At 40.7% G+C, this 20,707-nt stretch overlaps 1 protein-coding gene across 2 annotated transcripts in view; it reads right to left on the reverse strand.

Annotated features, from left to right (window-relative positions):
• The window catches only part of sli (slit guidance ligand), a 224,519-nt gene that overhangs the window by 80,426 nt on the left and 123,386 nt on the right, over positions 1-20,707 (reverse strand). The window contains exon 1 of one of the 2 annotated variants that reach the window (XM_066726383.1): positions 4,090-4,290. The exons of the other annotated variant lie outside the window; for it this stretch is intronic. Within the exon in view, the coding sequence (XP_066582480.1) occupies positions 4,090-4,268 (179 nt within the window). The 5' untranslated portion in view covers positions 4,269-4,290. Of the gene's footprint in view, positions 1-4,089; positions 4,291-20,707 lie in introns of those variants that run through there. 2 annotated transcript variants of the gene reach the window in all.

A 20,707-nucleotide genomic window follows, 5' to 3' on the forward strand; every position in this document is an offset into this window, starting at 1 on the left:
CTTTATATCTCTCTTATTATTTTAATTTCATTTCTTTATTTACACACACACATACGTGGAGTAAATATTACACAGTAAATTATAGCATATGCTAACGTTATTCTGAGATTAATTACTTACGTCTAGTACTGCAATTAGTACTATAATTATGCAGTGATTTTTCTGTGTATGTAAACACACGACACTGTGGGGATACACGCTAAATTTTACTGTAATACGTTTTCTCGGTGTGCACTGGACAGTGCGTTATAATAATAATATATTATATTCTCTCTTTTTCTTTATATTTTAATTTTATGTTTCTTTATACAAATGATACGACACCCCTGATAATAGCTGTAATTTTTAATTCGACTCGTGTGTGTCTCTCTCTTTCCTTTTCTATCATATTTCTGTCCATTTATCTACTTGGTCGCTCAAAAAACCTTTAATTCGCACAATTATTAAACTCAATGGAAACACTCGTACGTCTCACTTTTAATAATTTTCCTTTCGAACTTTTTTATAAATCCATTACAATATAGATTACGAGAATTACGAAGCAATTTATTATTTCTTTGAAAGACGTTTATAGAGAATCTCTTTGTCAGTGGGCACTTATTTTTTAACGAAGTTCATCGATTATATTTTTCTGCGAGCTTTGGGAATAGAATTGACGATGCAATTTGTAAATCGTCATAGAAACCGGGTAAACAAGAGCCTGGCGTCAATCTAATTAAACTCGAGAATGCCAATTCGCTCTGAATTACATCAAGTAGCTGCATTATTGTTACTGAAACTTTAATATCGCATGAATTATCTTGGCTAATGGCAACCTACTTATGCCTCCCGTGATTACATTAATTTCTGACTAGATTTCTTGTTATCTCAACTCGTAAAGTATTCTCGTTCGCTCTAATTTCATTCTGCATATATGCATCTATCCATGTAAAACTTATCGCAAAGTTCAGGAGAATTGGAGACTTTGATATACAATAAATAGCGAGCTCGAGAAATTTGAATATATTTCCTCATGAAGTTTTTGTTTGTTTAATTAGGCCTCGTCGAAGCCTGTGGATCGAGCTTGCATTTATCATATATATATATACACCGATTCAGCCGAAGCTTCGGACAGATATTTAAACTATTCTATGCAATTCGACTTTAATTACTATTTTTAAAATGTCGTGGCTAATTCAATTTGGCCATGTCGCTGTCGTTATTCCTCTAAAACTATATAATCAAACGAGCATTTTCTTCAATTATCTCCATGACAGGCGCGCGTCAAGCTTGTTCGTGAATAAAAAAGCCTGGCGGCGCTTTATGTATCCGGTCATATCCAATACAGTGCTAGAAAGTGTAGCTTCATATTTACGATGACACGCGGGGAATAAGCTAAGCGAGATATAAGAAAGATAAATGTCAGCAGCTTCGTTACTTTTTCATCTTTATTTCCATCGGTTGAATTTTTGAAGCCACGAAAAATGGGACAAGGATGTTTGCGCGTCGCCAGTAATAATTCTGGTGGAAAAGAGAGGGTCAGAGAGCTTGAATAATTAAAATAAAACGCTTTTGAAAGAAGAGAAACAATACGTTTGCTGCTCCTCCTCGAGTCAGCAAAGTTTTACGACGATCGAATTTCTTCGTCGTGGAATGTGTGTCACATATTACGGGCAAGAAGCGGAAAAGAAGTAGAAAAGCATAAATATACATAAAAGATATGAAGATGAAGAAGAAGAAGAAGAAGAAATGCACGGAGGAGTTTGTTGTTTTGTATTTTTCAAGATGAGTCGTCGGTTGACTCCTGCGGCGTTTCTATGGGTACACGAATGTTCCTTGGGGCCATTTCAGTCCATTTTTTGATTTCTCGAGGTAGGAGGGCAGAGAGAGAGAGAGAGAGAGAGAGAGAGAGAGAGAGAACGGATCAAGCATCTCTCGGTGTCATAATGGATTCTTCCGCCCACGCGATTCCTCGCGTCCTCCTTTCAATGTCCCTCTCGTTTTACACGCGTCCCAGTGGTGTCCCACGGGACGCGTAAGGGTACCGCTTGATTATCCCAGCCTCTTAACGAGATCCTTAAAATACAGAAGCACCGACAGAACCACCCTCCCCATGCAGACTTCCCTTCTCATTGCACGCTTCCTATGAATTTTTTGCCTCGTCTCTTCCTTCCGGTGAATTCACCGTCTTGGCGATACATTATTTATGCCGTCGTTTTGTCAGGGCTGTCGTTACGGGACCACCGGGTAATAGCCAAAAAGAAAGATGAACGAGCAGAGTGTGGAGCACGAAAAAATCACGTAGAACGAATAATCAAGCGACCGAGAGACTCTGGCAAATTACTGAACGAACGCGCTCAAGAAAATTTTCATCTTTTAAAATTGGACAAAATTTTCCCTTCGAGATTCTCCCGAGTTTTTATATACGTATATATTATATATCTTGAAAAAGAGGCTGGACAAGGATCGAAGGGGGGGGGGGGGGGGGAGGGGGGAAGAGAGAGAGAGAGAGAGGGATAAGGTGAAATTTTAATCAAGAGACGAAGTTGCGCGTTTAAGTTTAATGAAAGCGAGGAGCAGGCGAAGACTAATTGCCATGAAACAGCCTAGAAGAAGCTGGAAAGTTGAGCTTCGGACAGTTGCATAGCAGGGAAAGAGGGATTAAAGGTGAAACAAAGAGGTTGCAGGTGCATTATGGTTTTTGCCTGGTACGGAACTTGGCCTGATGGTACGTGGGCTTTGTACTCGACGCTATCTATAACTACTGCAATAATCGAGTTAACCTACTTGCTCTTTTGAAGCTGGCTCTCGCGCCTTGTGCACAAGCCACAACTACCAGACTTCGCTCTCGGCATAAATTACATTTTTCCATGAAAAGGACTGGCAATTTCCGTTAAACACTCTGCTAACCGGATCATCCTGTACGCATCCATTCTCGCCTTAAAGAAGCCTGACCAACCCAAAGGATTATCGTTTTTCTTCTTTTTTCTTCGGGTCGCTTTAACCCTCCAACGTACACTATTAACTCGCGTAATTTCTGTGCCTAGCTTCTTTAACACGAGTATAATTTCTATAGCCTTTTTTGTTGAATTAAAATATTAATCAGGAAAGAGAGAGAGAGAGAGAGAGAGAGAGAGGCACTTGGAAATGGAGGAGAAAAATCCGGACAAAAGAAAGAGTCATTTTGGGAAATAGTTTCTTTTTGTGGGTCTGGTCGATGGTAAATAGAAGAGTGGGAGGGATGGTATAATTTAGCGTACACACGTGTGACTTTTGTGTCTTTTACTAAAAATAAAAATAGCTGAAGAGTCTTTTGGAGGGAAGACAGGGGTGAGTGGGATGAAAATCTGGAGATTGAAAGAAGTGGCGTCCTCGGAAAGTGGTGGTTTTTTGAGAATCTGGTCGATAGTGAATAGGGGAAGGGGAGGGGTTGTATAATTTGAAGTACACGCCCGTTCCTGGTAGAAGAGGACATTCGTGAGGAAGCAAAAAGTATTGAAAGAAGGAGGTAGGAGGGAGGGGGAGTTAAATGGCGATCCCTGCGTTTTCAGAGTGCCGGACCATTTGTCAGAGATCTCTCTCGCGCCTCGCGAGGGTCGAGGAGCGATCGGAATATATTTCGAGTCCCCAACGAAGCAGCCTCCAATTTGGTCCGAGGGTAACACAGGTAACGACCTGTACTCCCGATAGCATCTCCTAATGTATTCCGGCTATCCTCACCCCTTCAACTTCTCGTCCCCCCTCCTCCTCCTCCTCACTTTTATATCCTCTCGCTGAACCCAACGTATAGAATTCCACCGACTGAAATTGAACAAGGAAAAATCATGAGTTCTCCTTTCATTTCGATAGATGCACGATTATACTGATATTTCAAATACGGTGCCGGGATGGGGGCTGACCGAAGCAACAAAAATGGGGTGGATTTTTTGAAATACAGATCCCTTCATTGTACCCTCCATCCCTATCACTTTCATTGGTTTCCTATCGCACTGGTAAAAATAGATAAGGACACCCAGGAGAGATCCTATACTTTTTTCTCTATCCAAGCAAGAAGCAACTGGGAAAGAGCGTAAGAGAGAAAAGGAGTGGAGGGGGTGAAAAAGAACTTACATAGCTGGTAGAGCGAGAGAAACGAGTGTAAGCGATTTTCCCATCACTTTCCCGTTGATTTGGCAAGACAAGGACGCCAGAACGGATTCCTCCTTTCTTCCTCCTCGGGCTCTTCCTAGCCAAGGTAAGTTGGATGAAGGTAAAAAGGAAGGAATCACCTCTCTGTACTCTCCTTTCATCCTCCTCAGATTACTCTTCCTCTTATCCGGCATCGGAGCTTCACGGTCGATAAAGCTCGTGGCCACGAATCACGATCTTGCTCGGCTAAATTGAGGCCAAGCGTTCCGAATGAGAGGACCAAGAGTCGACCTTGTTGTTTGGATTACGGTACGCGGCCTGTGCTAGGGCCTTTAATTTCCAAAGCCCCCGATGCTACCCGTTCCGACTGTTAGCAAAACCTGCAAAAACCAATTCCTCGCCCTCGCTAACAATCGTTCGGCCTGTCTCGTTTAACGAATTTTCCACTGGCCACTTGAAAAGCTCCATTTTGTTTTTACCCCTCAACAGTAATTGTACTCACTCGGTTGTTAGCCTCTCGAGAACATCGATTTCAACTTACCTGTAACAAACAGAGACAAATATTAGTGCGAAGCATTATAATAATCATCATTAGAATTATCTCTCGAATAATACCATAATATTTCTGTACATATATATATATATATATATATATATTTGAGTGCTTATACAGCGTATACGTGAAATGCTCGAGGATGAAAATTAATGGGTTTATTAGAGATACGACGGGAGATGAGCAAGAAGAGGGAGGGATGGATAAAAATCAGTATAGAATCTACAGGTATTCGCAGTGGAAAAGCCAGGATGGCATGGGCCTGGGGCGAGTTCTTTGGTTCTCACGAGTGGCTGAAATGCGATTGTTCCAAGTGTTAACGGCGGCTCTTCGCTATCGCGCCAAAGATAAGCGCTTATTACCACCCGCTGAACCATCTATTTACAGTTGCTATGTAATATATGGTACTGACAGATCCTCCATATACTCCACCGACAGTTTCTCTTTTAGCAACATTCGTTCTGCGCATCTGATGCTTAATTTCTTTAAATTCGTTTAATAATAAAAACGGATGTACGCAATTATAGGGTTAAAAGTACCAACGTAAATACAGATAATGGAAGAACCTTTGACATAAACAACGGAGGAAAGAAACCATGCTCGGGGCTCCAAAGGTTCTACAGGATTTCCAAGCAAGGATATACCTTTTATCCTTGCAAGTAGGTCAACGACAATTACAGCTACGTGTTAACAGCTAGCTAGCTTTAATAATGTCAGTGGACCAAAGTTGATTAGAAATCATGCTCCCTTTACTGGTTTTTCCATTTTTACCATGACTCCCTTTACGCTCTGAAGCACATATGCTGCATTATTGATAGTATTATCACTGGCTACCATTAGCTAATAGCAGTCACTGATAGTACTTTTTATTAATAGTTTTCCTTTTTTCTTCTTAAATTATTTTTTCATCTATATACCAAAAGCTATTGTCGTATTTCAATGATTTGTTAGTTTTAACAAACGTTGATTGATATTAATTTCAATTAGACCTCGATTGAGCTTGGAATAGGTGGGTGGAGTTTTTGAACAAGTTTTTATTTAAATAGGTGAATTTTGCTAGGGGGAAAACAGGAAGAAGGGACAAAGTAAGAGAGGCCTTGGATATAGGTCGGTGTATAATAATTGGAAGGTACATCACGAAGGCCATTTACGTTGCTTACTATCGCGTGCGACTCAAGCAAGAATAGAGGGAATATATATATTGGCGAATGATTGCCCCTCGAGTGGCATTAATCACGTGTAATTTAAGCTGATGATCCTACCAACCGAGTAAATCAGCTCTTTCAGCTGGCCACCACTTATATAGACTTGACAAAAACTAATCATCCGTTCGGTGTCAACGTACCCTAATAACCCTCCAATGTACAACGAATTATTCAAAGATTTTTTTTACACAAAGGAATCAAATATCTCTTCAATAATACAATTCATTATCGAATCTTCTCCTTCCCTAAAAATTTCAATTACCATATTATATCTTCATAAAAAATTTGTAGATTCTCGAATTCGACGTATTTATTATGCCCGTAGACTGCAGAACGCTTGATTTATTCCATTTCCATTTTAATCCTATTGTTCCACCGTTCACTCGTCATCGATGACGTTTCAGTGGCTCCAATTTTGCACCCTCTCTCGCAGTTTTTTATTTTCCACCTTCTTTGAACTAATTACTTGTCACGCGCATCCACTCGTCAATTATTTTTCTCGCTAAATTCCGTTTGCGGGGGTTACAAAATGTGGGATGAGCGTTTGATAAGTTTCTTATACGTTGTCGATTTAACGAGATTAGAGGACATGGTGTTCGGGGAGGGTTCCGCAAGTTTTCGCGATAAAAGGGATTTTTCGAGGCCACGTTTGGCGAATAAGAAAACATGGTTTGTTTAGTGTAAGAGGGAAGTAGGGAGGGGAGGGGGGGCGGAGTTTGCGGTTTATCTCTTCTGTTCATCTGGCATGGCCTAATCCCAGCTTCCGCATGAAGCTAGCAGACATCCAAAGCCCAGCTCAAAATTTAAAGGCTGAGCTTCTTCCCTTTGGCCTAAAACGTCACCGCGAGGGATCAAACTTTCCGCTTGTCTGCTTTGACTCCCCCCCCCCCCCCCCCTCTGTCTCTATCTAACACGTACACTCTGTATCTTTACCTCTATCTCCCTCTCATTCTCTATATCCGACTCCCCCCCCCCCTCTTCTCTTCCAAGAGATCATCGCGTCAAACTCCTTAAAAGGATTCCATAATATTACCACGGTGATAAAAATTTCATCATGATTTCTCACCCTCCTGTACTCGGGCATTTCCGTCGGTGCTGTTCGTGTAATTGGAAAAATACGGAGAAAAAACATGGAATATCGCGAACAGAATTTATCATTTAAACAAATACTAGTAATTCGCATGAAAGCACTTCTGGGCGCCGACAGTTAACCTCAACTTGACCGGAAGTACGAAACGCACACGTCCCGACGCGTGGAGTGTTTAAATAGGTGGAAATTTTGCACAAAGCTCGGTTTTATATTCGATAAAGCGTGCAATAATTTGTTTTGCCAGATGGAGAGGTGGGCTTTTGTTTAATGATTAATGAAATTCCATGTACACACGTATGTATATATATATATATATATATATATATACCGAATCACAGCTAAACTACAATTTCATATTTCTATTACCAGGTAGATGCTGGATGAACAATTCGAAAAATTCGTTCAAGCGGTTAAGAAAAATTCAAATGAGATTCTCGTTACGTTCATCGATTTGTTGTTTAACGCTGTAGTTTCAAAATTGGTTATAATCTATATACATGCAGATAGAAGCAAATTAAATTGTTTGAAAATTGCTTGGTTATAAATTTGGTGGAAAAGTTAGATTGTTAGCTCAAGTTAAAGGGTGATGAGGTAGATAGAACGGGTTTATGAACGATATATATATGAAGGGGGGGGGGGGTTGACACGCAGGAGGCATGTCAGGATGATATCGAACATAACCTGTGCTTATCGATAACGGCTCGTTCGACGCATTTCCCGTCTCTTCCTTCGCTCCGTCTAACCCATTATCCTTCCGTAAGTGGGAACGGATCAGCTTTGCCGATCGTTACCCTAATCTAACCCAAGTAGGTGTTGCATCCGGATATCGGGAGCCTCGTGTGGTGCGTCCTCGGAAATGTATAATCGTGACCGCCTCATCGAAACACTTTACACGAGAATCTCTCTCGAAATTCCCAATAAAACTGAACTTTTCCAGAATTCCACCTTATTGATATAAGAACTTTTAATTGCGAAGAGCAAAAAATGAATCGTTGGATGATTTTAGAGTTTTTGATAAATCTCGTGGCGAAACGGTAAATGCGATAGTAAATATCCCAAAGGATATTATATTGGTCGGGAGAGAAGTTTGACGCGGCTTATTCGGATGGGAAGTTGTGGAGTTTTCGAGTGGATGCAACTTTTCTGCTGGCAGCAGCGCGAGACAATAGCGTTTCCTCGGCACTTGGAGTCACTTAACCTCAACGTGCATCGGTTCGAGCCAATCACGGATAATTAATGGCCCCTCCCGATCGATCCCGTTCCCGGGGCCGCCAGCGAAATTCGCACAATACCTCGGTAATTGCTTTATACTTATTGCACCCCCTTCTTCTTATTCTTCTTCATCCTCCGCCTTTCCACCTCCCATTGTCCGATCCTCCCACACGACTCCTTATCTCCCTTCCGTTCAATTGCGCCGGAACAAAAAATTGCCAAATTAATTTCGCTCGTACGGCGCGACCAATTAATCCCCGAAGGAAATTTGGACGTTTGAATTAGAAAAGGCGAGAAATTCTAACGACCGGATAGAACGCAACGGTTGACAGAGATGAAGAAGCGCGATACTATGTATGTATGGGACGCGTGGAATGGCCTTCGAGTCATTGGCCATCCGGACAGAATATAAAAGCCAGCAATTTGTTTAATTCTAATGACAGCATTTTCCAGGATAGAGTGCGTTGGACGCGAATCGATTAAGCTCGGCGACAGACCTGCACTCGGCAGGAAATAATTAAAAATAAATTCTTGCACAGCCGGCTCAGGGATAAACCGAGCAAAACGTTTCGTCTTACCAATTACTACGCTGTAAACGATTTTATACCATTAACGATATTACCAGACTCTACACGTTTAACAAAACCTGCAAGCTTTCGCTTTTCTACGGTCCACTCTCCTCCTTATTATCGATGAAAATTACTCCACTATGGCGCAATAATACCAAGATGCACCATCGACCTCGAAAAATAAAAGAAATAGACTCGCAATTTCCTCTTCTTTCAAATTTATCCTTCTTCCCGAATTGCTCCCTCTTCGACGATCGACCCTCAAAATCAAGCGAAAATTCTATATATATATATATATATAATTTCCGTTTTATCTTAATAATATTTTCTCACCTTCCAAGCGGAAAAGACTGATGAAAATTGAGAGGAGAGTCGTGTATGTGACAAAACGAGCTAAAGTTTCAGCCATAAAGGAGCTGGAATGACTGGGGTACGACGAGATGAAGTCGAGATTTGGAGGATTCGTAGAGGAGAAGGACTACTTTTGGGACGTCATTTTTCTCGTTATATAAATATCTCATAACGACGATTTAAACTCGCCACGTTGGAAGCTCCAATTAAGCACGAAGTAGTTACGGATGAAGTTTGAAATTTTTTGTGTATCGAGGAAACCTCCCAGGGTTTAGATTCGCATCGGAGAGACGAGTGCGAGTGATGACGACCCCCGCAGGTTTCTCATTTCGTCGAGATGTCATTTGCATAAAGGAAAGAAAGAAAAGCGGATGGGCGAATGGGGATGCAGAGTGCTATGTGGGTCAGAGGGTTGAGATTTCTGAATACAGCTGCATATGGTTGGATGAAATGCAGCGGGATATACAAATATGGCAAAAGATCTCAGAATGAAAGATGCTGTTAACTTAAACAAGTGGGTCAACTCGCTATTTTCGAATTCCATTGGATAATAATAACTGTCCCGATTGTCAGGTTTTTTATTGCCTGCGGCTGTCAACTCGCGTGTGTTATTATTTAACGTCCCTCCATTTGGTTAAATTGCGAAATAAAAAAAACACAGGAATATCGATAAATGACTTGGAAGTTTATCTCGTGGAGTGTGGAGTAAAGTAAAACGGACTGTGTGGTAAGCTGGCAGATTTTTGTATTATTGATTTAAAGGGGGAATGCTTGTTTTATCGCAATCATTATAGAATCGACGTAGTTGTAATCGATTGTTGTATATATATATATATATAGAGAGAGAGAGAGAGAGAGGGAGGGAGAGAGATATTTACGATTGTTTCCTTCCTACCGCGATCGATATCGGTGACAGGAGCCCACGCAGGCATCCAGCCGGGTTGGAGCTTGCGAAAGCTCGCCGTTCCGTTGTATTCCCCGGGCTAAGCCATTGCAAGCACGAGACAACGCGCAGAGGGGAACCAGAGTTTCGCTCGATCTGTTTAAATGGACCATTGTTTCCTCCCAGTGATTCTCATCCCCTCCCCCCTCTCACCCTTCCAACCTCCCTTTCTTACCATGCTCATCTCTATCTCTTTGCACATATCCATAGACACATTCGAAGCAAAATTTCTGCAGCTATCTAGTAAGAATTTGAACAAAATTGTTGGAAAGTCTTCTTAAATTTGTATCGTCAGTATATTCGTAAAATATAAAATTCAATATTTTTAGGAATATCGTATAATGATTTTGTTGTAGATATATGATAATATAATATATCGCGTCGAGGAACAAGTAGAATAAATTGAGATATATCTGGATGAATCAGTTTTGGAATGTGAGAGGTTTTACCGGTGGAAGGGATCGGTCTATTTTTCTGCAGGATTTCTGGAGATTGAGAGCCACTGATCTGGACGACCTATTCCGGCGACCAAACAAAACGATTGAGCCAGCGAGATCTACGATGCCTTGCCATTCGCACGATTCGCGACCGGATGAACTTGACCTCGCCAAATCGAATGGAATCTTTCAGCAGAGTCTCTATTACTGTGGAAAAATTTATCTCCTATATAAAAACTTTACCCTCTGTTGCAGACAATTCCTTTTTCTTTGTTTCCATAAAAACGATTGTTCAGTGGAGCAAGTTTTTTCGGCGCGATGGATCGATTTATTTATGAGCGAGGGCTCCCGAAGCTTCGGACAATTTTTTAGACGCAATTGCAACGAAGCGCGAGAAGCCGCGCGATAAGAAGGCTCGCGTTAATTATAATTAATGAACGGAGAGCGCGAAACGTCAAATTGTTAAGCCCAGTTTTTTAATATAACTGGCGTGCAAGCCTGTTTATTAAAGGGCGCAATATGTTTATTACAGGCTTATAAATATGCATGTAGCTCGTAATAAATGTATCGTTGTTTTCAGCGAGCAATAAATATTTATTAATGGCAATATAAACATTTCTGCCAGACGTCGGCGGGCCGAAAAGTGGAGAAGCACTTTCCGCAGTTGCTCCGCATTGAACTGGAGAACGCGCGAGCGCTTGCCCACGCTGCATACTCGATATAAGTTGATAATTAAAAAACTCACCTTCGCGAAAGAACAATCAAAAGCACTCTTTTGCTTAATTAATTTCTCCCTCGCAGCAATAAAAAGCAGCCGTTATTTTTCGAGCTTTGTAAGATTTTTAAATAAATTTTGCCGCCGAGCCGGGGCTGTATCGCAGGATTAATAATATAATTTCATTCGTTTTTAGACACCATTTCGGATGGAGTTAAGGGAAGCTCATGAATAAATTAGTACAGCGAATCGGTAATATGGATAAATTCGGCTGAGAGCCGGTAAAAAGATCAAACGGAATAATGAATGAGACGGAAATTGCATTGCATTATGACGTTATTTTATGCAAGGTTTTTTTTCAGCCTATGGCAGCTCGCAACATGCCGATGTCGTTTCGAGCGGAAAATTGTTTGAAAATAATAATTTAGTTTAATTGCTAATACGATTAGATATTTCAGGCACGGAGTGCGTCGTAAAGTGTACGAGGACCGTGCGGCGGAGGGTGATAGGAGGAAGAAATGGGATAAGAAGCAGAGAATGGAGGCAGAGTTGCATGAAACGTGCATCGTGTCCGACCCACTTTGCTCGTACCGGCCGTTTTTCAATTTTCGATTTAGCCGCCTGCAGCCGATAAAGTAATACCGGCTATTCATCGCGAGTCTGGCTGCCTCTTCTATTACGCATCGATTCTAGCATCCAATTTTTTCTACTCCCTTCCCCCCCCCCCCACTCTTCGTGTCCTCATGCACGGTCTCTTGTCATCCCCCCCCCCCCCACTCCATCGCCAAACCATTTTTTCAACCCCCTGCCACCAACTCGACATACGCCAACCAACAAAACTACTCGATTGACCCGATTTCGTCCATCTGGGGCTGGCTCCAGGTGAACATATATATATATATATATATAGAAAAAATAACGAGAAACCTGGCGAAATCATGTCGATCAGCCGTTTTGCTACTCACGCTCTTTCTATCGTTGCAAGCCATCTTTTTCTCTCCGCGAACAATCAATTTATTTATATCCCCATTCTTCATTGGAAATTCCCATCAACGTCAAACATCAAATTTCCCCAGCGCTATATATCCCGCGCATTTTCGTTTATTCGCACATTTTTCAATCGCTTCATCATTCATCGTCTAATTTTCCAATTATTTATTTCCCTCCGTCGAGCCTACTCGCTCTTTATATTTCTGAAAATTTGTCAGGCTGGACAATTGCGAATGGTCGTGCCTAATTGTTCTGCACACGAATGCGCGGAGCACGCACCGATAAATTTGCCATTGGGTGAAATGTACAGTTTGATTGTTTTAGAAAACTCGTCGAATCCTCGATGGGAATTTTCCAAATGAAAAATTCTGTCGCGCACGGAGGGAATAGAACCGATGGATTATTATTAAGGGAAAAAATTGATAGGAAGTGGAGAAAGAGGAATTGTGGAATGACACAGACAGGGATGGAAATAATAAGAGAAGTTTGCGTCATTGCTGTATGTAAAAAGGGCGCGCATAAATCAAGTAAATAAGAGGTGAATGCATGCATTTGGGGAGTTATGAGTTTTATGGAAGAAGTTTCGAGGTTCGGTACCGTTAGGGAAAAGAAAAGTCCCATTTTGCTTATCGCTGGGCCATAGCGATTTATGTTTTTTGTCAGATATATCACGGGGAGCAGTTTCACCCACACGAGACAAGATAGCGTAGCGAGCCAAATAAGAAGCAACGAGTGGAGGGCTCAGCTTTGGAAATAGAAACAAAGATACGAGTGGAGAGTCGACAATCAAGCTGGCATAAAGGTGTAGCTGACAGAAATATGCGTCAGGGACAAGATTATAAAGAAACGGAAAATATTATTGCGAGAGAAAAGCTTGGAACACCCAGCCGAGACGGATGTAAGTAGGTACGGTATAGTTACGTGTGTGCGTGTCTATGTGTGTATGTACAAAAATATCATCTTGTCTATTGTACACAGCGCAAGTAGCTAGATCACCTTGTAAAACCCCCCGAGCGACGGCTCTTTGTCAAAAGCAACACTCAACTCGCTACCTTATGTTCATTCAAAAAAAAAAAAAAACAGTAACGAATGAAAGTACACAGATTTTCCGAGAAAGTAGCTCAACTATTAAATGCAAAAACGTTCATTACGAAGTAAAACAATTGCGTTAATAGTCCTTGTTTTTCGTGGTAACAGTTCTTTGTGAAAACCAACGCGTAATTCATTATCTTGTTCGTTAAAAAAAATAACATTAACGTATGAAAGTGAAAAGATTTTGCGAGAAAGTGGCTTAATTATTAAATGCAAAAGCTTTTATTACATTCAGAAAAAATTCTTCGGTTCAAACCAATATTTACAGTTTGAAAATAAACGCGTCTGATTTAATTGAATAAAATTTTATTTGAATCAAATTGTAATTATAGTACATTTAATTAAATTTTATTTACATCAAGAGAATATTTATTTACGACCACTTAAATAAAATTGTACATTAAAATGTTTTTCCTCGATGTAAAATTAAAAAAGAAGTCACCGCGTATTTAAAAAAAAGAGATGAGTGTACACAGATTCTCCAAGAAAGTAGCTCAACTGTTAAATACAAAAATGTTCATCGTTAAGAAGAGAAAAGTTTATGTTAATATTGCGTTGTGTTTCGAGCGTCTGAGGAAAAAGCAGAGAGAGAGAGAGAGAGAGAGAGAGAGTTGCATGGAGGGAGGGGGAGAGAAAATTGGAAACTTGGAAAGGTTTGGCCGTGTGTACACACAAGGTACATTTGTCGGCGGCTTGGACAACGGCGAGTTTCGGTCCCCCGAGGCTTTTGAGGGTCCATGCGAAACTTTTCAATGGACCTTCATCACAATAGGATGGTGGTTTACATTTATTAGACCCGCGGCGAAGAGCTTAGTTTGCATTTGAACCACCTTCGAAGACCCTTGGCTACGTGGCTGCTTGCATGGAAAAGCGCCAATATGATTTAATATTTTCCCAGCTGAGCAGAAGCCACGCTAAACCCATATATGCGTACTATATGTACGCTAATGAAAAAAGAAATTAAATAAAAAAAACAAGAAAAAATTAAAAATATATTCTTACATAAAAAATAGAAGATTGGTTCACTCGAGTTAAGATTGCTTCCTCTTGCTATCAAGATTCAGCCAATAGCTTATACATTCGTGAATACGAGTGTGTGTGCGTGCGTCGACTATATCGAGAATTTCCTGGTTTCCATGGTAGCCCCCATTAATATTGTCAATGCAGTCTCAATAGGCGAGTAGCTTCTCGGAGACGGCTTGTGATTTCTGAATTTCGGAATACACAACGAGGCGGGCTCCATTAGAGAATACAGCTGCTATCGCAAATGTTGTAATGGCCGTTCATTGTAACGCACATGGCCCAAATAGCACGAATAGGTAATGGAGGCCGATGGATGATTACACGGATGGACACTGCTAGGTCTCAATCCCCACTCTCCCCAACCCTCTCTATGAGTAAATATTAATTTACCATTGCGTTTGGGTATAGTTTCAAATTAACGCAAAGATTTGTATTTTTTTCTGTACACCATGTTTTATATCAAATAACCCATGTTTGTAAAATTTAATGCAAACGCTCGATATGAAATTTATAACTTGATAATGAGACGAGGAAGAGTCGTTGGATTCCAATTTCTCCCCTAAATCCAAAAAATAAAATCTGATTTGCATGAGTTTTTGCGTACTCGAAATAAAAGCAGACTCTTAAATCCTTCCTCTTTCCTGCAGTTTATTTTAGACGGAAACTCTAACTTTTCGCGTCAATCAGACGAAAGGCTATTATTCGCTCGTAGATAATGCAAAGATAGAGTATAAATTATTCATATTACGCTATCCAGAATGGTTAATGCTGTATCATCGAACACTGATATTAATATCCATTGGCTGGCGAAGTTAAACCAAAGACTCTCTCGATTCTCGTTGTCAGCATAATTAAAAGATGCCATATATATACAATATTGCGAAAAGTTTTATTCGAGTTAACCAATCCGGAAGATTTAATGCAATTGCGTTGAATATTAATATATTGCTTGATAAAACGTGAAGAAGATTTGCTCGATTGCTCCGTCGCAATCACGGAACGGTGTCACGTGCGAAAGGGTGGACGTTTTATTTTTAAAGGCGGCCCCGTACGCCAGGCAGAATTTTAATTAAAGAAATTAAGGACGTAGTGCTCCCCGCGCTCTTAAATTTCTGGAAACGTCCATACGAGATTTTACAAGACACTAATTGGGTTTACGATCGTTTAGGGTCGCGTCCCAGGCCTTTTGGCAGCCGCTCGTAAAGCAAACCCAGCAAGACGTGGGTAGCTACGGATTAATTTTCCGTATCATTCGCGTGGGTCGTTCTTATTAGCTCTACACATCCATTTCTCTGCAAGATAACGACGTCATAGCTGCAGCTTGACACACGATACGCTCGTCCAGTCCGGTCATTTTACTCGTAAATCAGCCGCCGATTTCGATCCACTGGCGACCCTAACGCGTTTCAATATATATATATGTTATTAAGATTTTACATTTCCCCGCGTAACCAGTGTAAAATTGCGCCATCCGCGTGTTATAATGATCGTTATATGCAGCGTGTACAAGAAAAGTTCGGTTCTCCAATATATATATATCGAGCATTTTAAACGAAGCCTGCTTAATTATCATTTTATTGAAATAACTCGAAAGTCGATTCGATCAGTTACCTCAGCGTTTATAAGTCTTTACGAGATAAGAAAATATATATACATTGCCAATTAACACAGGAGTCGATTATTTTCAGTGAAGAAAATCATTTTTCCGATACAGCCAGTCTCTGGTTCGTTTCTAGGGGGTGAGTGGGGAGGAAAAAAATTCTTACCAAAGGTTAACACGATTTTCATCAGCCATTCGGTGTTTTAAACCTTTGTCAGAATTTTACGATGGGATAAAAGCGGGCACAACAGACTTTCGCGTCCACCGCCATAAAGCATCCGAACCCTTATCCCTTTAATCTCGTTCGCTATACGCACTCGCTAATACAAACCTCCCCCACCCCCCTCCATCGACCCCCTTTTAACCCCTTTGCGCCCTCAGTGTTTCGACAGATCGATGCAAATGCGGGCTAAACGTGCTCAATGACCGATTATAGCGTTACAAGCTACTTTACCACTTTTTTCCTGGCAAACAATTTTTCATCGCATCAAACTTTCTTTCAACTGCATTCAATTTTTGAAGCGGTCGAATTTGCATCTCGCGAGTCACTGCTACCATAAAACTGGGTCTCATCCGTGCCATAAATTGTTCCGAAAGTTGGTGCAAGCATGCAGGGACTGTGGACTCTGTACGGAAAAGAATATCGTTGTCTGCTGCTGATGTGAATAATGCTAGCAGCGCGAATTTCCTTTCGATCATCGTTTCTTTGTCGGTTTCCTGCGATTACGCTCGTTCTATGGCAGCGTCCAAGGGAAACCAGCAACCACCGAAACCGGGTGAAGCATTTTTCGCGTAGGAATTAGCACTCTCTTTTTACTCTCTCGCAAATCGATCCAAACGTATGGATATAGAAAGAAAGGATGCTTTATTATGATAGAGTTTTTCTTATGTTTTTTATTCTATATATATATACAGTAATTTCTGTCCCTAAGCATCTAATGTCGAAAGATTTGTGGAATTTAACATATTTTTAATTTTAAGCAAAGTTATATTTATATGTACTTTAGATCTTGAAGTCTTTATTGAGAGAAATAAGATAGTCAATGCATGTGAGATCAAGTAATTTGATTTCTTTCATTGGTCAATTCTCTAAATAAGGAATTTTCAGTCAGATGGAAAACCATAAATATTTGATTTTTCATTTTCTTCAAATTAAGAGCGTTCAAAAATTTAACTCAATTTTTCCAGACTAATAAAGAAGCACTTAGGGACAAAAATAAGCTGTCATCGGACAACTTAAGGAGGGCTGTTCCTCGAGGAAGTGCGATAAGTATACTGCATTGTCTCGCAACGCGTGACATTGATGGATTATGAGAATTTGATAGAACCGACGATATTTTCTATTTTACTAAATCACTGAACGTTGTCACTCGTGATAACGACTCGTAACGCGCATCAATTTTGGTCTCGTTGAAATAATAAATGAAATCAGACATAATAAAATAATACTACAAAATTAACAAATAAATCATAAAAAATATCGCCTGAAAACTCTAAAGATAATGAGCATTCACTAGTAAATATCAATATAATTCCTGGAAGACATAAATATTATTCGAACAAGAAACTAGTGATTCCCGAATGAGCTTAACACAAATCTTTTAGCATCTCGAACTTTCTCGGTAATTGCGTGGTTTTTGGCATGCTTGTTCAGAGCCTCGGAAAGACGACGCTTGTTTTTCGTTTAATTGGCTGCGTGAACTGAGGAAGAAACGAGAAAAAAACTGGTGTGTAGGTTAGAAAGAGAAAGCAATAGCTAAACCGCGCTAACCGATGGATTCTGGTTCACTGTTTTCCTTAAACATCGAGCGTAGCTGTTGAGAACTTTACGAGTATGTCACGCGAAGTTTGTAATCGTTTTAGGTTCGCCTCAAAATAACCAGTTGCCCTCGAGAATCTTCCCAGTATCCCTTGGATACTTCCAAGTGTCACTTTTGATTTTCAGTAATTTGATATACGAAAAGGGGAAAGGTATATATAGGTAAACTTATATATGGGACTAAAAATTGACAAACATACTGCAAACAATATTTACCATTGTGGTAATATAACAAATTTACGATAAAAGAAATCCACATTACATATACATATATATATATATATATATATATATATATATATATATATATATAGTAGATATTCGGTTCGTTAATTGTCGGGACCTATCAACGTTTCGGCAAGCATCAATTGTTTCAAGGTCCCTGGAGAGGGAGGGGACATTTCTTTGTGTGTAAAATTGAAAGATTCTGAAGAGAAGAGAGAGAGAGAGAGAGAGAGGGAGAGAGAAAAAAGAAGGAAACGAAGCGAGTCCGCAAGGGTGGGAAGGAAAAGATGGAGGGAGGGAGAAGGAAAATTTCTTCATTCTCCTTTCGTCCCGTGGAAGCATCGAATGTTGAAGAGAGAGGCAGGACGAAATTCCATCCTCGTTTCTTCATGCTAACCTTTATCTCCTTCTCGCGTCCCCAACCCCCTTGAGCGTTAAAAAGATCCCTGCTTCCTGTTTTCTCTGGGGGGAGAGAACAATTTGAAAGGCAATTTGTGCGCTCGTAAGAACGATCACGATTACCGACAGAGCGGGACTAATGATGACGCGGACTCCTGTCCTCTTTCAGAGGACCAGAAGAGCAAAAAAGCTCCAGGCTTGAAACACTCCGAGATGAAAGAACCAATCGAGACGCTAAAATCTCGCTCTTTACGACGACGATTAATTTCAACATTACAACGCAATTTTATTCAACGCTTTACAAAGTTAGCTTTATAATTCTTACAACTCTCCTTTCCGTCCAAAGCGTGAAATAAGCTATGTTTGTTTTTCGGTTGAGCCTGTGAAAAATGGCGTTCCACCTTTGTGCATGGGACGTTGTTTGAAACGTTCCGGAGGCCTACCCGATATACGTATACACGTGTATATGTGTATACATATAGCATAATAGTATACGCGTCGCAGAATTACTCTGACAATTCAGCCTGCGGGATAGAACGCCGGATCCCGTGGGCATTCGACAACAAAGGCGCTCTTAATGGAATCATCATAGCATTATTCACAAGGAATTACTGACACGCGTAATACATATCGTAGCCAGCATGCCAAGCAGAATATCTCGAAATATTCCCGCTGCGTGTATTCCGCATGGATTATGCACGCTTGGACTGCGTATCGGCGATCTATTTAAATTCCTGCATTGTGTGTCGGAAAGCCCATGATCCAAAAACGCCAAGTCCTCCGCAAAAGCATAAATGCTCCATCAGGAAACTATCGCCAGTCCAGTTTATAAACTACAATATCATTTCTCGTAAATTGATCCATTAATCTGACTAAATTTATCCGATTGTTCAAATATCCGAACATTTTCGGAAAAGCGCAAATGGTCCGTCGGGAAAGCATCACGCGTGAGTTTATCAATTACAACGTAAATCCTCCGATTGATACATTATATATCCAACCAAATTTATCCGACTGCTCGAAAACGTGCAAAGACCTCGTTCTCCAAAAGCGTGAATGATCCATCGGGAAACTCACGCGTGAGTTACGTATATATATATACAAAGTGCAATGTTATTTTTCAAAATGATCCATCGATTTAAAAGAGCGAATTCCACGTGGAAATACGAGCGATTCTTCAGCAATTTTTGACGGATGCACTCGAGCAGACATTTGACAAATTAATAAACAAATTAGTCCAGCTGATCGCAGCGATTAATAGTACAGCGGGTAGAGTTAAATATTACATGGACTAATTTTAGCGAATGGCGGGCGAGAAGCGTTTAAGAGGAGCAAATACGAGATTGGTTTGCTGCTTGATAATTATTTACAATGGTCAAACGCAAATGGGAAAAATTACGAGTGCGCGGATGAGAGAAACGAGTGTGGTATTAATTCTGCTTGCTAGTTAGTCGAAGCGATCCAGCAGCAGCGGGCGGGACAGGTCGATTATGCGAATTCTGCCTGCTACGCGTCCGTGTTATCGATTGGACAAAGTGAAAGCAGCCGGTTTTCATTCTGAAAATAGGCGAGCGCGATGGTGCGTTACATCCAAAGGCTAAAACATCGAGAGAGAGAGAGAGAATATTGCAGCTCTGCTGTAATTTGCTTGGCAAAATTTCCTGCCACGATCGCTAGTTACTTGCGCGAAGCTTACAGTTTCTGTTTACATTCGTCTAGCATGCACGAGTTAAGCTTTGGCCTTGCGCACATCTACACGCGCGCCTGTGCTCGCGTGAAAGTGTGCGAGAGCCAACGAATAGCAGTAATGAGAGAATTCACTCATGAGGACGTGTTACGCGATATATCAGTCCTAATGTTTCTCTTCTCTCCACCTATTAGTTACGTTAAGCGCCGAGTTTACACTCACGGAATCCAGTCTAGTAATACACTTCCCACCCAGTGCTTCCGGCTCTCCGTTTCATCCTGCAAAATGCAACAATTGTTCCTCGCGAGGTCCGCGAGACACTTTTCCCAACTATTATCTGCTCGTTGTGCAAATTTAACGCCCAGTCAAATTTATCGAATAATCCTCTGTGTTTTGTTTAATCGTGCCACCCCCCCCCCTTCTGTACCTCTCGCTGCTACTTAATCGAACGTGCTTAATTCGATCATTTCAATTACCAAAACGTGAACTTTCCTTATATTGTTAAATCTGTCTCGAGTTCGTCGATCCATAGATTCGAGGTTATTTATGTGTGTATATATATATATATATATAGTTGTGCGAAGCAAGTTTTTCGAGGATTGTTTCTAAAAATTGACGTTGTGCTTTTAACGGAATTTCCAGCACGAGCCTTTCAGGAATTAAAATTCATTGAACCGGTCTGAAATTTAA

The sequence above is a fragment of the Prorops nasuta genome, unplaced genomic scaffold (assembly GCF_024137725.1).
Source record: "Prorops nasuta isolate Cenicafe-Biocafe unplaced genomic scaffold, Cenicafe_Pnas_1.2 PNAS00004, whole genome shotgun sequence".
Classification (NCBI taxonomy): domain Eukaryota; kingdom Metazoa; phylum Arthropoda; class Insecta; order Hymenoptera; family Bethylidae; genus Prorops; species Prorops nasuta.